This window comes from Patella vulgata, chromosome 4 (genome assembly GCF_932274485.2).
Source record: "Patella vulgata chromosome 4, xgPatVulg1.2, whole genome shotgun sequence".
Lineage (NCBI taxonomy): Eukaryota > Metazoa > Mollusca > Gastropoda > Patellidae > Patella > Patella vulgata.
Genome location: NC_065882.2, coordinates 78,152,845 through 78,170,243, shown reverse-complemented (window position 1 = coordinate 78,170,243; position 17,399 = coordinate 78,152,845). Strand labels below are relative to the sequence as shown.

General features: G+C 38.4%; 1 protein-coding gene across 2 annotated transcripts; it reads left to right on the top strand.

Annotated features, from left to right (window-relative positions):
• Positions 1-1,389: 1,389 nt before the first annotated feature.
• Positions 1,390-16,450, top strand: LOC126818079 (multiple epidermal growth factor-like domains protein 11). 2 transcript variants are annotated; one of them, XM_056100564.1, is made up of 7 exons: positions 1,390-2,865; positions 3,244-3,381; positions 6,849-6,986; positions 10,097-10,234; positions 13,400-13,537; positions 14,255-14,375; positions 15,883-16,450. In XM_056100564.1, exons 1-7 carry the CDS (start codon positions 2,037-2,039, stop codon positions 16,406-16,408), a joined length of 2,028 nt encoding a protein of 675 aa, XP_055956539.1. In that variant the 5' UTR covers positions 1,390-2,036; the 3' UTR covers positions 16,409-16,450. The 2 variants fall into 2 exon arrangements, with proteins under 2 accessions (XP_055956539.1, XP_055956540.1); XM_056100565.1 differs by lacking the exon at positions 13,400-13,537.
• Positions 16,451-17,399: the final 949 nt, after the last annotated feature.

The following is a 17,399-nucleotide window of genomic DNA, read 5'->3' as shown; positions in this document are numbered from 1 at the left end:
CAACGTCTTACCCACGTAGCCACCGTAGCCAGGCGGGGGTTATGAAGTAAAAATGTGGGGCTTAACGAAGACTCGGGTTAGCCATACCGATCGCATGATTTCATATAAGTCATGGTCATCCATCGAATTCTTTATTGCATGGTGTCTTGATTCCCCACTATTGCTTGGTAAGCCGACTTATGGTATGGTGACTTATTGTATGCCAACTTGTTCTTGTGCTTTCTACTGACGTCGAGCTTAGCCGTCGATCCCACATAAGGTATATGTTATAATTATGCTAAGTTCTATTATGCATTTGTCTATAATGCAGAATGGAGAAGTGTAATGTGCAAAATAACTATTATACAGTATGCTGTATTATTGACAAGTCTATTCTGTATTTTAACACTGTGACATTGGAAATTGGAAATTGTAAAACTAAAATACGTGTTTTGAACTGCTGACATATGCAGTTTGTAAAGTGAACATTGAAATAATATTGGCAACGTTATCCTTCCATAGATATCATCTATGCTACAGCTGATAAGTACTATGTTAGGGTGACCCACGCACCTACAGAAATACAGTCAACCGCTGATAGTTCGAGACTACCACTGAAGCGTGCACATTCGCCGTGTCGAGGCCAACTTTCTGACAGTATGATACTATAAATAGCCATGGCACGTGCAATTCTCTACAAATCTATCAACTATTACAGCCGTAAAAAAATTATTGTTGACGATTTTGAATAGCAGTAAAATTAAGCTTCTTGGTTATTACAGCAGATTTAGAAATTACGTTCGTTTCATTTTTTAAATCGCTTTATCATTAACTGTACCGTTAAGAGCGGCATCTTTTGGTTTAGTACAAATAATATCTCAGAAACACTCGGGTTAGACAGGAACATGATACTAGCAGTAGTTTCATTTTACTTTTACAAGCTTCTTAAAACAATTGTTGAGCTAGCTAACGTGCTCATTTCTAAATTCAATTTCTTGTTCTAGCTTTCTGTTATGTTTCGTAAAAAAGTAGTCTTGATTATCCCGACCTGTCAATCAGCCCTAGAATGGTCGATAGACTGGTTAAGCGAGACTAATTTCAAAACAAGGGCACGTAACCTATCTTTTACTCAAAAGTGTCTGGATGTTATGGACGACACATGGAACCAGTTTTCAGTCTATTATTTATACATGATTAATGGTCATAGCTTATTAAGTACAACATGATCGTTTATTTAGTGACTATAATTGTGTGAAACTGATTTGAGGCTTGGCATATATATAAATATTGTGGCGAAATTGTCGAGATATATGGAGATATTTATTTATGGTGGGTCACCCTAACTATGTAATACATGTTATAATAATATATATATCATCTACATTTCAGCTGACCAAGTACAGTGTAATACTGGATACTACAGTACTTCAATTTCTACATGTCAGCCATGCAATACATGTAATAACGACAAATGTGATCCTGATACTGGTGTTTGTAGTAATGGATGTAAAGGCGGTTATTATGGTGATAAATGTGAAGACCTATGTAGTTATGGGTGTTTAAACAATCAGTGTAATGAAATAGGCGGTAGCTGTACATGTAAAGACGGTTACTATGGTGAAAAATGTCAGCAGATCTGTTCTAGTACATGTTATGATAGCAGATGTGATCGTAATACTGGTGCTTGTAGTAATGGATGTACAGACCGTTATTATGGTGATAAATGTGAAGACCGATGTAGTGATGGGTGTTTCAACAATCAGTGTGATCAGATAGGCGGTAGCTGTATATGTAAGGACGATTATTACGGTGATACATGTCAACAGCCCTGTAGTGCTAACTGTATAAACAGTAATTGTTCCATTACATTTTCATCACCAGAATGTACAGATGGTTGTATTGATGGTTATCAAGATTCTTATTGTCAATCACCATGTCCTGTTAACTGTAAAACATGTCAACAAGATGGATCATCATGTATTGCATGTAATCTAGGATGGTTTGGTACAAACTGTTTTTCATCATGTTCTAGTAACTGTGTCGGAGGATGTGATAAAATGGATGGTAGATGTACTAACTGTATTACAGGACGATATGGCGATAAATGTGAGAGTAAATGTACGAGATGTGATGGTGGATGTAGAAGAGGTAATGGTAGATGCACTGACTGCATTGCAGGAAGATATGGTTATAGATGCGATGAGTACTGTAGTGTCGGATGTGTTGGTGGGTGTAGCCGAAATTTGGGTAAATGTACTAACTGTATTGCAGGAAAGTATGGTTATACGTGTACTAAAAACTGTAGTACAGGATGTGATGGTGGTTGTGGTAGATATTATGGAGAATGCACTAGCTGTATAGAAGGCAGATATGGTAACGGATGTTATCAGAGATGTAGTACAGGATGTGATGGTGGATGTAATAGGAATGTTGGTAGATGTACTAACTGCATTATAGGAAGATATGGTTATACTTGTGAGAAGAACTGTAGTACGGGATGTGATAGTGGATGTGATAGAAATGTTGGTAAATGTATATCTTGTATAAAAGGTAAAACAGGAGACATATGTGATATCAACTGTAATAATAATTGTACGATTTGTAGCCAGGGTAGTGCTGACTCCTGTACTGAATGTAAAGATGGAAGATGGGGATCATCATGTAATAAACTATGTAATATTAACTGTAAACCAGTCGTTGGTAGAACTGTTGATAAATGTAATATAACAAGTGGATTATGTACTGATGGATGTAAAACAGGATTATATGGTATAGATTGTAATAAGGATTGTCGTTCTAACTGTAAAGATGGTTTATGTGATCAGATGACAGGAAATTGTAAAAGTGGATGTTTACCTGGTAAAATAGGATCGAACTGTACAGCAGGTATATTTATTTTTTTTCTTACTTTCATTTTAATATAATTCGTATGATAATGTGGTTTTTAGATTATCTCTACGCATTGCTTATGACATGTTTTACTGTGGTACTAGGAATGTGCTTTTGTTCATAAGGCCAGCTTTTATGCAGCAACGGTTTCTCCCGGTCCGTCCTCCCACTGCCAAACGCACTAGCGAATTATTGAATGGAAATTAAATAGATATTTGTCTTGAAATGTTTTTTGTATGGAAGTTATGAAAAAACCAATTGTTTACTTTGTAATGAAAGTAAATATTGTCTTGTATTAACAGCTTGTGACGCAGGGGGTTTGGATGAAAACCTATAGAAATGTGGTAATAGTGAATATTTGTCTTGTTTTTATAGATTGTGCATCAGGTAGTTATGGTGACAACTGTACCAGTAAATGTGGTAACTGTGCTGATGAAAGACCATGTGATATAATTACTGGTAGTTGTGGACTTGCTGGTTGCGCTGATGGCTTCCAAGGCCCAACTTGCCAGGGTAAGCTACTATTTATTTAGCTAGGTGTTGCTTTGGATGTTTAATAATTATCCACATAGGCAGGGCCCCCCAAAAAATTTATTTTCGGGCAATGAAAAATTCGACGACCTTTTTTTTTCTATTAACGTTTAGAGAAAAAATATAACTAACTTATTTCTATGAGATCCACACTGCCCGAAAAGTATTTTCTCGTCTTTTTCTTGTCCACTGCATGCCCAAAAATATGGCCGAAACTCTCTTATGATATGTATGCCTGAAAAAACGGTATTGATTTTGGGCAATTTTCTCTTATGCCCCCCCCCCCCGAATTACTTTGATCTCCTACGCCTATGATTATCCACAATTTATTTTCTGTCAGTCACTTTTCGAAATACCCTACGTTAATGACAAAAGAAACGCCCTCATCGGTTCCTGCCAGTTATGGACCAAAATAGTAAAGTAATATTATACAATTCGCATAGATAGTTCAAGCATGTGACCATGGTAATTACAAATCCACATTTTATTTACTATTTATATTTTGGGTTTTTAAGTGATTTATATCTTTGAGTTAATATTTTATATCAAGGTATTATTCAGGTGTTGAAAGGGAAAATATTAACATTTGTATGGTGGTTGCAATCTTAGCGACAATGCAGCGGTCCACCACCACCCCAACCCCGCTCCCCCTTTTAATTCCATTGTCGATCAGAAGTTAAACTCATTCCATACCTGTGTTTAAAGAAGACGATTATTGCCATACCAGGGACGAACAAATACCTATATTATTAACCATTTATTTTGCTCTACATTCTAAATGTCGGAAACATTCTTATCCGTACAGTATAAAGTATGGAAGCCTAGTGCGGCCATTTCAAAATCTCTACTTCTCGTCGCGAGAAGTTGAGGGCGAGAACACGAGGGAGCGAGAACACCAGGAAGCGAGAAGTCGAGGGCGAGAAAGCGAGAAGACGAGGAAACAGGGCGAGAATGCGAGGATCTCGCCCCGAGAACACGAGATTATTTTCACCTCGATTTCTCGCTCCCTCGTGTTCTCGCCTTTGAAAATCCTTATGTTCTCGCACTTTCGCCCTCGACTTCTCGCCCCCTCGCCTTTGAAAATCCCCGACTTCTCGCTCCCTCGCGCTTTGAGTTAATCTCGTCCACTCGTGTTCTCGCTCCCTCGCTTCGTCACGATCTCGACTTCTCGTCTTCTAGCCTCGGAAGTGCAGTTTATGCGCATGTCCACTGACTACCGTATCGGCATTTATATTTGGACATGGATTCAAATAGACGGAAATGTTTGAAGTTCTAGAAAATTTAATAGTCCTGAACAATTTTAATTTCTTCTTGCACAGATAGTATTGTATTCTGTAATTAATTTTAAGTCTTCCGTCGAATCTTTCTTTGCTCTCTATCTTCATCAACGTTCATCGGGTTTTTTGATGGGTTGTCTTGTCAGTGCTGTAGGACGGAGATCCTGACAAGGGACAACGTATAGTCGTTCGAATGGGATTTAAAAAAAAAACGAGGTCCCTTGTCCAGAATCAAAATGAAGTTGATTCTACGGTGGCTCAGTGAGTAGGACGTTCGCTCTTTAACTTGATCAAAATTCATCGTGATTTTTCTGGCGATGTCCACCCTTGTCAGTGGTGTAGGACGGAAGGCCTAGGGACAGCATGTCGTTCGGATGACATGAAAAGCTGAGGTCTCGTGTACACATTGGCGTGGTGGTGTGTGGTTTGTGTGTGGGGGTGTGTGTGTGGGGGTGAGGGGGGGGGATCTGTTACTATTCCCCTCTTATATGTGACAAGGTGTAGGGTCGTCTGTCCAACTTTGTGGGTTTTCTCCAGGTCCTCCCCCGCCAAAAACAATGTTAAAGACCCCTACGCGCAAACAAATTATTTCTCCCGAAATTGCTTGAATTGTCGAGTGGATGTTCAACACCATTCACCCCCCCCCCCCGCCCCGCCCCCTCTCTCTCTCTCTCATTTCATTTCGAACGTCAATAAAAACCGACAATAATTGGTACCTTTGTATTAGAAAATAACAATTTAAGACACATTAATATATAATATAAGTACTAGACAAAAATAACCGCATTAAGTCATTACTTTACACGCACTAAAATGTCGCATACTAGACTAAGTGAGCACACAGAAAAGGGTACGTGCATCAAAAAGTATTCAAACCAGCTTTGGTGGCAGCATGCTTAATATACCACAGAATCGTGGGATGAATAAACTACTAGACTGCAAAATTTCAGAAGCCCCCTTTGCTGTTTTGTCGACATATATTCCCATATACATATACATACCAAAAATATGGGAAAATCGGGTTATTTTAGGCTCACCGCGCACATAATAACTTCTAAACTAGCTTTGGTGGCCCATATTCGCCCAGTGCTCAAACTCGCACTGGACCGAAATTCGCCCAAGGCCCAATTCGTTCGTGGCCCAAATTCGCCTGTGGCCAAAATTCGATGGCTTAAACATTCACGTGGTCATGCTTTTTAATTTGATACGAGATATGTAGGGGTGGAGCGCGGTGACGAAGCGTAATTCGCCTGGGGCAAATTCACTGGCCTAAAACATTCATGCTGTGATGCTGGTTAATTTAATACCACATAATGTGTGAGTGAAGCGCGGCGAAGAAGCGTGATGGGCGAAAATACATACAAAATACATACACACACCCATACACTCTTAGATTTTATTTATATTTAGATATCACCGCAAAGTTCTCATGGCCCCGAAGCGTGATGGGCAAACATACATACATACACGGCACGGCACGGCACGGCACGACACGGCACGGCACGGCACGGCACATACATACATACATACATACATACATACATGACCTGGATTCGGGACAAACTTTTGAGGTTTATTAATCAAAGGGTACGTTCAGGCTGCATCAAAGTCTCATAAATAAGCCATGGTGGCAAAATGTTACTTATTTCACAGAATCAACTACTAGACTTCTTTGTTGATTTTTCATAACGGTAAACATATCAAAAATATCCGAAATTAGGGTTAGGGCAGGCTCACCGTACATAATTGTAAAAGTGGATGTTTACCTGGTAAAACAGGATCGAACTGTACAACAGGTATATTGAATTTTTTTTCTATTTTAATATAATTCGTATGATAATATGGTTATTAAATCATGTCTACGCATTGTTTATCCCATGTTTTATTGTGGTGCTAGGATTGTGCTTTTGATCATAAGGCCTGCTTTTATGCGAAAACCTCTGGTTTCTCCTGGTCCGTCCTCCCACTGCCAAACGCACTAGCGAATTATTGAATGAAAATTTACTAAATATTTGTCTTGGAATGTTTTTTGTATGGAAGTTATGAAAAAACCAATTGTTTACTTTGTAATGAAAGTAAATATTGTCTTGTATTAACAGCTTGTGAGGCAGGGGGTTTGGATGAAAACCTATAGAAATGTGGTAATTGTGAATATTTGTCTTGTTTTTATAGATTGTGCATCAGGGAGTTATGGTGACAACTGTACCAGTAAATGTGGCAACTGTGCTGATGAAAGACCATGTGATATAATTACTGGTAGTTGTGGACTTGATGGTTGCGCTGATGGCTTTCAAGGCCCAACTTGCCAGGGTAAGCTACTATTTATTTAGCTAGGTGTTGCTTTGGATGTTTAATAATTATCCACAATTTATTTTCTGTCAGTCACTTTTCGAAATACCCTACGTTAATGACAAAAGAAACGCCCTTATCGGTTCCTGCCGGTTATGGACCAAAATAGTAAAGTAATATTATACAATTCGCATAGATAGTTCAAGCATGTGACCATAGCAATTACAAATCCACATTTTTTTACTATTTATATTTTGGGTTTTTAAGTGATTTATATCTACTTTGAGTTAAATATTTTATATCAAGGTATTATCCTGGTGTTGAAAGGGAAGAAAAACGTTTATTAATAGTTGTATGGTGGTTGCAATCGGGGCGACAATGCAGCGGTCCACCACCACCCCCACCCCTCTCCCCCTTTTAATTCCATTGTCGATCAGAAGTTAAACTCATTCCATACCTGTGTTTAAAGAAGACGATTATTGCCATACCAGGGACGAACAAATACCTATATTATCAACGATTTATTTTGCTCTATATTCTAAATGTCGGAAACATTCTTATCCGTACAGTATAAAGTATGGAAGTCTAGTGCGGCCATTTCAAAATCTCTACTTCTCGTCGCAAGAAGTTGAGGGCGAGAACACAAGGGAGCGAGAAGTCGAGGGCGAGAACACGAGGGAGCGAGCACACCAGGAAGCGAGAAGTCGAGGGCGAGAGTGCGAGAACACGAGGAAACAGGGCGATAATGCGAGGATCTCGTCCCGAGAACACGAGATTATTTTCACCTCGATTTCTCGCTCCCTCGTGTTCTCGCCTTTGAAAATCCTTATGTTCTCGCACTCTCGCCCTCGACTTCTCGCTCCCTCGCCTTTGAAAATCCCCGACTTCTCGCTCCCTCGCTTCGTCACAATCTCGACTTCTCGTCTTCTCGCCTCGGAAGTGCAGTTTATGCGCATGTCCACTGACTACCGTATCGGCATTTATATTTGGACATGGATTCAAATAGACGGAAATGTTTGAAGTTCTAGAAAATTTAATAGTCCTAAACAATTTCAATTTCTTCTTGCACAGATAGTATTGTATTCTGTAATTAATTTTAAGTCTTCCGTCGAATCTTTCTTTGCTCTCTATCTTCATCAACGTTCATCGGGTTTTTTGATAGGTGGTCTTGTCAGTGCTGTAGGACAGAGATCCTGACAAGGGACAACGTATAGTCGTTCGAATGGGATTTAAAAAAAACGAGATCCCTTGAAGTTGATTCTACGGTGGCTCAGTGAGTAGGACGTTTGCTCTCTAACTTCATCAAAATTCATCGTGATTTTTCTGGCGATGTCCACCATTGTCAGTGGTGTAGGACGGAAGGCCTAGGGACAGCATGTCGTTCGGATGACATGAAAAGCTGAGGTCTCGTGTACACATTGGCGTGGTAGTGTGTGGTGTGTGTGTGTGTGGGGGGGGGGGGGGCTTTGTTACGATTCCCCGCTTATATGTGACAAGGTGTAGGGTCGTCTGTCCAATCTTGTGGGTCGTCTGTCCAACCTTGTGGGTTTTCTCCAGCCCCCCCCCCGCCAAAAACAATGTTAAAGATCCCTACGCGCAAACAAATTATTAGTCTCGATATTGCTTGAATTGTCGAGTGGATGTTCAACACCATTCACCCCCCCCCCCCCCGCCCCGCCCCCTCTCTCTCTCTCATTTCATTTCGAACGTCAATAAAAACCGACAATAATTGGTACCTTTGTATTAGAAAATAACAATTTAAGACACATTAATATATAATATAAGTACTAGACAAAAATAACCACATTAAGTCATTACTTTACACGCACTAAAATGTCGCATACTAGACTAAGTGAGCACACAGAAAAGGGTACGTGCATCAAAAAGTATTCAAACCAGCTTTGGTGGCAGCATGCTTAATATACCACAGAATCGTGGGATGAATAAACTACTAGACTGCAAAATTTCAGAAGCCCCCTTTGCTGTTTTGTCGACATATATTCCCATATACATACCAAAAATATGGGAAAATCGGGTTATTTTAGGCTCACTGCGCACATAATAACTTCTAAACTACTAGTAGCTTTGGTGGCCCATATTCGCCCAGTGCTCAAACTCGCACTGGACCGAAATTCGCCCAAGGCCCAATTCGTTCGTGGCCCAAATTCGCCTGTGGCCAAAATTCGATGGCTATGCTTTTTAATTTGATACGAGATATGTAGGGGTGGAGCGCGGCGACGAAGCGTAATTCGCCTGGGGCGAATTCACTGGCCTAAAACATTCATGCTGTGATGCTGGTTAATTTAATACCACATAATGTGTGAGTGAAGCGCGGCGAAGAAGCGTGATGGGCGAAAATGCATACAAAATACATACACACACCCATGCACTCTTAGATTTTATTTATATTTAGATATCACCGCAAAGTTCTCATGGCCCCGAAGCGTGATGGGCAAACATACATCCATCCATCCATACATCCATACATACATACATACATACATGACCTGGATTCGGGACAAACTTTTGAGGTTTATTAATCAAAGGGTACGTTCAGTCTGCATCAAAACCTCATAAATAAGCCATGGTGGCAAAATGTTACTTATTTCACAGAATCAACTACTAGACTTCTTTGTTGATTTTTCATAACGGTAAACATATCAATAATATCCGAAAATAGGGTTAGGGCAGGCTCACCGTACATAATTGTAAAAGTGGATGTTTACCTGGTAAAACAGGATCGAACTGTACAACAGGTTTATTTATTTGTTTTCTATTTTAATATAATTCGTATGATAATATGGTTATTAAATCATGTCTACGCATTGCTTATGCCATGTTTTATTGTGGTACTAGGATTGTGCTTTTGATCATAAGGCCTGCTTTTATGCGAAAACCTCTGGTTTCTCCTGGTCCGTCCTCCCACTGCCAAACGCACTAGCGAATTATTGAATGAAAATTTACTAAATATTTGTCTTGAAATGTTTTTTGTATGGAAGTTAGGAAAAAACCAATTGTTTACTTTGTAATGAAAGTAAATATTGTCTTGTATTAACAGCTTGTGACGCAGGGGGTTTGGATGAAAACCTATAGAAATGTGGTAATTGTGAATATTTGTCTTGTTTTTACAGATTGTGCATCAGGGAGTTATGGTGACAACTGTACCAGTAAATGTGGTAACTGTGTTGATGAAAGACCATGTGATATAATTACTGGTAGTTGTGGACTTGATGGTTGCGCTGATGGCTTTCAAGGCCCAACTTGCCAGGGTAAGCTACTATTTATTTAGCTAGGTGTTGCTTTGGATGTTTAATAATTATCCACAATTTATTTTCTGTCAGTCACTTTTCGAAATACCCTACGTTAATGACAAAAGAAACGCCCTTATCGGTTCCTGCCGGTTATGGACCAAAATAGTAAAGTAATATTATACAGTTCGCATAGATAGTTCAAGCATGTGACCATGGCAATTACAAATCCACATTTTATTTACTATTTATATTTTGGGTTTTTAAGTGATTTATATCTACTTTGAGTTAAATATTTTATATCAAGGTATTATCCTGGTGTTGAAAGGGAAGAAAAACGTTTATTAATATTTGTATGGTGGTTGAAATCGGGGCGACAATGGAGCGGTCCACCACCACCCCCACCCCGCTCCCCTTTTAATTCCATTGTCGATCAGAAGTTAAACTCATTCCATACCCGTGTTTAAAAAAGATGATTATTGCCATACCAGGGACGAACAAATACCTATATTATTAACCATTTATTTTGCTCTATATTCTAAATGTCGGAAACATTCTTATCCGTACAGTATAAAGTATGGAAGCCTAGTGCGGCCATTTCAAAATCTCTACTTCTCGTCGCGAGAAGTTGAGGACGAGAACACAAGGGAGCGAGAAGTCGAGGGCGAGAACACGAGGGAGCGAGAACACCAGGAAGCGAGAAGTCGAGGGCGAGAGTGCGAGAACACGAGGAAACAGGGCGAGAATGCGAGGATCTCGCCCCGAGAACACGAGATTATTTTCACCTCGATTTCTCGCTCCCTCGTGTTCTCGCCTTTGAAAATCCTTATGTTCTCGCACTCTCGCCCTCGACTTCTCGCCCCCTCGCCTTTGAAAATCCCCGACTTCTCGCTCCCTCGCGCTTTGAGTTAATCTCGTCCACTCGTGTTCTCGCTCCCTCGCTTCGTCACGATCTCGACTTCTCGTCTTCTAGCCTCGGAAGTGCAGTTTATGCGCATGTCCACTGACTACCGTATCGGCATTTATATTTGGACATGGATTCAAATAGACGGAAATGTTTGAAGTTCTAGAAAATTTAATATTCCTAAACAATTTTGATTTCTTCTTGCACAGATAGTATTGTATTCTGTAATTAATTTTAAGTCTTCCGTCGAATCTTTCTTTGCTCTCTATCTTCATCAACGTTCATCGGGTTTTTTGATAGGTGGTCTTGTCAGTGCTGTAGGACGGAGATCCTGACAAGGGACAACGTATAGTCGTTCGAATGGGATTTAAAAAAAAAACGAGGTCCCTTGTCCAGAATCAAAATGAAGTTGATTCTACGGTGGCTCAGTGAGTAGGACGTTCGCTCTTTAACTTGATCAAAATTCATCGTGATTTTTCTGGCGATGTCCACCCTTGTCAGTGGTGTAGGACGGAAGGCCTAGGGACAGCATGTCGTTCGGATGACATGAAAAGCTGAGGTCTCGTGTACACATTGGCGTGGTGGTGTGTGGTTTGTGTATGGGTGTGTGTGTGTGTGTGTGAGGGGGGGGGGGCTCTGTTACTATTCCCCTCTTATATGTGACAAGGTGTAGGGTCGTCTGTCCAACTTTGTGGGTTTTCTCCAGGTCCTCCCCCGCCAAAAACAATGTTAAAGACCCCTACGCGCAAACAAATTATTTCTCCCGAAATTGCTTGAATTGTCGAGTGGATGTTCAACACCATTCCCCCCCCCCGCCCCGCCCCCTCTCTCTCTCTCTCATTTCATTTCGAACGTCAATAAAAACCGACAATAATTGGTACCTTTGTATTAGAAAATAACAATTTAAGACACATTATTATATAATATAAGTACTAGACAAAAATAACCGCATTAAGTCATTACTTTACACGCACTAAAATGTCGCATACTAGACTAAGTGAGCACACAGAAAAGGGTACGTGCATCAAAAAGTATTCAAACCAGCTTTGGTGGCAGCATGCTTAATATACCACAGAATCGTGGGATGAATAAACTACTAGACTGCAAAATTTCAGAAGCCTCCTTTGCTGTTTTGTCGACATATATTACCATATACATACCAAAAATATGGGAAAATCGGGTTATTTTAGGCTCACCGCGCACATAATAACTTCTAAACTAGCTTTGGTGGCCCATATTCGCCCAGTGCTCAAACTCGCACTGGACCGAAATTCGCCCAAGGTTCAATTCGTTCGTGGCCCAAATTCGCCTGTGGCCAAAATTCGATGGCTTAAACATTCACGTGGTCATGCTTTTTAATTTGATACGAGATATCTAGGGGTGGAGCGCGGCGACGAAGCGTAATTCGCCTGGGGCGAATTCACTGGCCTAAAACATTCATGCTGTGATGCTGGTTAATTTAATACAACATAATGTGTGAGTGAAGCGCGGCGAAGAAGCGTGATGGGCGAAAATGCATACAAAATACATACACACACCCATGCACTCTTAGATTTTATTTATATTTAGATATCACCGCAAAGTTCTCATGGCCCCGAAGCGTGATGGGCAAACATACATCCATCCATCCATCCATCCATCCATACATACATACATGACCTGGATTCGGGACAAACTTTTGAGGTTTATTAATCAAAGGGTACGTTCAGTCTGCATCAAAACCTCATAAATAAGCCATGGTGGCAAAATGTTATTTATTTCACAGAATCAACTACTAGACTTCTTTGTTGATTTTTCATAACGGTAAACATATCAATAATATCCGAAAATAGGGTTAGGGCAGGCTCAGCGTACATAATTGTAAAAGTGGATGTTTACCTGGTAAAACAGGATCGAACTGTACAACAGGTTTATTTATTTTTTTTCTATTTTAATATAATTCGTATGATAATATGGTTATTAAATCATGTCTACGCATTGCTTATGCCATGTTTTATTGTGGTACTAGGATTGTGCTTTTGATCATAAGGCCTGCTTTTATGCGAAAACCTCCGGTTTCTCCTGGTGCGTCCTCCCACTGCCAAACGCACTAGCGAGTTATTGAATGAAAATTTACTAAATATTTGTCTTAAATGTTTTTTGTATGAAAGTTATGAAAAAACCAATTGTTTACTTTGTAATGAAAGTAAATATTATCTTGTATTAACAGCTTGTGACGCAGGGTGTTTGGATGAAAACCTATAGAAATGTGGTAATTGTGAATATTTGTCTTGTTTTTACAGATTGTGCATCAGGGAGTTATGGTGACAACTGTACCAGTAAATGTGGTAACTGTGTTGATGAAAGACCATGTGATATAATTACTGGTAGTTGTGGACTTGCTGGTTGTGTTGATGGCTTTCAAGGCCCAACTTGCCAGGGTAAACTACTATTTATTTAGCTAGGTGCTGCTTTGGATGTTTAATAATTATCCACAATTTATTTTCTGTCAGTCACTATTCGAAATACCCTACGTTAATGACAAAAGAAACGCCCTTATCGGTTCCTGCCGGTTATGGACCAAAATAGTAAAGTAATATTATACAATTCGCATAGATAGTTCAAGCATGTGACCATGGTAATTACAAATCCACTTTTTATTTACTAATTATATTTTGGGTTTTTAAGTGATTTATATCTACTTTGAGTTAAATATTTTATATCAAGGTGTTGAAAGGGACGAAAAACGTTTATTAATAGTTGTATGGTGGTTGCAATCGGGGCGACAATACAGCGGTCCACCCCCACCCCCTTTTAATTAAATTGTCGATCAGAAGTTAAACTCATTCCATACCCGTGTTTAAAGAACACGAATATTGCCATACCAGGGACGAACAAATACTTATATTATTAACCATTTATTTTGCTCTGTATTCTATATGTCGGAAACATCCTTGTCCGTAAAAGTAAAAACACTAAATTCCAAGATGACCATTTATCGCGGAACGTTCCGAAACGCTGATACATGAAAAGGCGTAAGTTAACGTAAAGTGTCATTACAAATACATAACTGTATGGTGGGCAGTTAATGCCATAATACATTGAATACCAAACACTTAGAATAATAAACCCGAATTATACAATATTATCTTTAATAGAACGTGTACCTGTTTCTACAAGTACCACATTAAGTCCTGTGGTTTCTGCTGTGATTGGTGTTTTATGTGGTCTATTTGGCAGTGTAGTTGTTGTCCTCTCGTATCATTTGTACAAGAAAAGGTAACATTTATTATTCACGTCATAAGGAAATATTTAGTCACCTGCCAAAAGGAAGTGGTGTTTCCAAGGGTTTTGGACCCTGAATTGCTCGCTCAACGCATATTTTCTACACTCATCGAAAATAAAGTCGAACAAACAAAAGCGCTAATTAACCTTCGTTTTGGCCCCGTTGCACCCTAGACATGTACATGTATACCAGTATGCATCTAAATGAGCAGATATGTTTACTCACAGCCTGCGATTTGATAAAATCCCCGGGTAGGCCTTCTGGACCTCAAGCCAAACTTGACTTAGCTCAATCTAGGTCCCCGGACTACCCAAAATCATGAACACGCCCGTTAGTTCATTAATAATAAACTTCGAATTCTTTCCAAAGGTGATATAAAAAACATTGCGGAATAGCACATGGTTGAATTTCATTAGCAGTGAGAGAAAAGCAGGGGACGAGGTTGGACAGGTGATCATAATCCTTATCAAATACAAGCAGGGAATCAAAACCCCGCAAATTGATTTAATGACAGACCTTATGATCCAACGTGCACGCGGCCTGTCCATATTTCAGCGTTCCACAACCATCCGTTCCGGAGATAACCCACTTAGTAGAAAACATTCAAAACGCAATATGGGCTACAGTTTTTAACGAGTGTATGTCCAATTTGCATGGCGTGAGAGGGCCTGCAGTTTCTTTTCAAGTTCGATATCTTAATCATCCGTCGTCCCCCTAGACTTTGCTCAGTAGGGTTTGTCTTTATATTATCAAGATATTTTGCTTACATGTACAGCAATTATCTTATTTGTCTCGGGCCGGGGCGTGACGTGGTCTGGTGACTTAGTGGCATTCTACCTACGCTTTATATCATAAGGTCTGCCATTATTCGTGGTATCGATCTCAAACTTGCAGTGGCAAGAAGGTGACCTGGTCGTGGGTTTCCTCTCACTTCTAAGGATGCCCACGCGCAAGCGAACTTCCCCAATTTGCCAACTGGCCTATTGAAATAAAATTGTTCCATATGCTTGGTCCCGAAATGAGATAGTTTTTGTCGAGTGGACGTTAAACCCCATTCTCTCTTTCTATGGATGAACATTGACAGGGCCAAGTTGTATGATCTGGAACATTTAAACCAAGTTTACAAATTTTCATCTGGAACTTTTTTAATTACGTCCCAAGTATAAGTCACCAACAGGATACAATAATGATATTCTTTATTTCATGTATGAAAGACAAAAGGTCCATTTTACAATTTGTCATCACAATTGTGAGAATAAAAAAGATGAATTCAAATTATCTTAAGTAATGGCTCTAATGATTACAAAAGTGTGACTGTTAGAAGTAATATTATTATAATTGAAAGATACAAATATTTGGAGAAAACTAGTTATATTATTCATTGACCGATAGATAGAATCTGAATATACCCAGTCTGAATTCAATATTATAGACAGGATATACAACCTATATTATAGCAGGATGGAGTATAAATTCTTTACTTGTATGACTTTATTTCAGACGCCAGTCAAGTCCAAGTCCACCAATTGAAGAAATTATTCCCGATTACATTTACACCCCTATTTATTTAAACCCGACTAGTTCTACAACAGATGAAATTATTCCCGATTACATTTACACCTCTACTTATTTAAACCCGATTAGTTCTACAACAGATGAAATTATTCCCGATTACAATTACACCTCTACTTATTTAAACCCGATTAGTTCTACAACAGATGAAATTATTCCCGATTACATTTACACCCCTAGTAATTTAAACCCGACTAGTTCTACAACAGATAATGCATTAGCCACTAGATATCAAAATATTCCTGATTACATTGACTTTCCTAATGATTTAAACCCAACTAGCTCTACAACAACTGATAGATTAACCACTGGACATCAAAATATTCCAACTAATACAAGTAATGTAGTGCATGAAAACCAGTCGTTTAATACAGAAAAAGATACGAACAATACGTATGATACATTAGATGATATAGTAGATGATACGCCTAATACGTATATGTCTATAGAATAGAAATAATACTGTATATGGTACATAAGACATATGTATGGTATATTAGATAACACATTTGATAATACATCTACAGATGTAATCAAACATGTAATAATGTTTGTTTTATATAAGAAATACTTTAATAAAGCATGATATATTGATGTAATAATGTATATTTTATATAAAAAATACTTTAATAAAGCATGCCATATAGATGTAATAATGTATATTTTATATAAGAAATACTTCCATATAAAGCATGCCATATAGATGTAATAATGTTGATTTTATATAATAAATACTTTAGTAAAGCATGATATATTTTATATAAGAAATATTTTAATACAAAGCATGATATAAATGTAATACTGTATATTTTATATAGAAATATTTTAATGAAGCATGATATATATATATAATACTATAGATTTTATATAAAGCATTATACATGTAATACATGTGGAATTGATATAGGAAATATGTACAAAATCCAGCAAAACATTTGATGAATTCCTTCTCTAAACCATTTAGTATAATATATCCTCATATGAATAATTGGTATCAGCGAATCGCACATTGGACGGGTTATGCTTATTCTTTGTAAAACAGTTCATGTCACTGGGTCCAATTTTTTATAATATAGTTTATTAATAATTCAATGTTAAGTATGCGTAATCCTGTACTGTGCAGAATGGTGAAGTGTAATGTGCAAAATAATTTTTATACTGTATTTTGTATTACTGAAAAGTGTATTATATATTTTAACACTAGCCAATGGAATTGTGGAGCAATGGAAATTGCAAATTTGTAAAACTAAAATACGTATTTTGAACTGCTGACATATATGTATACGTGACAACTGAAGTATGGGATGTATAGAGATTACACATTTTTAAACCGGGGATGTATATGCATGTCCTTGACTACTAGACATAATTTATATAAGTATACATATTAATTTAAATAGTTTAACTAGTAATTATTGTATTGTATTTTTATTATCACGCTTTAC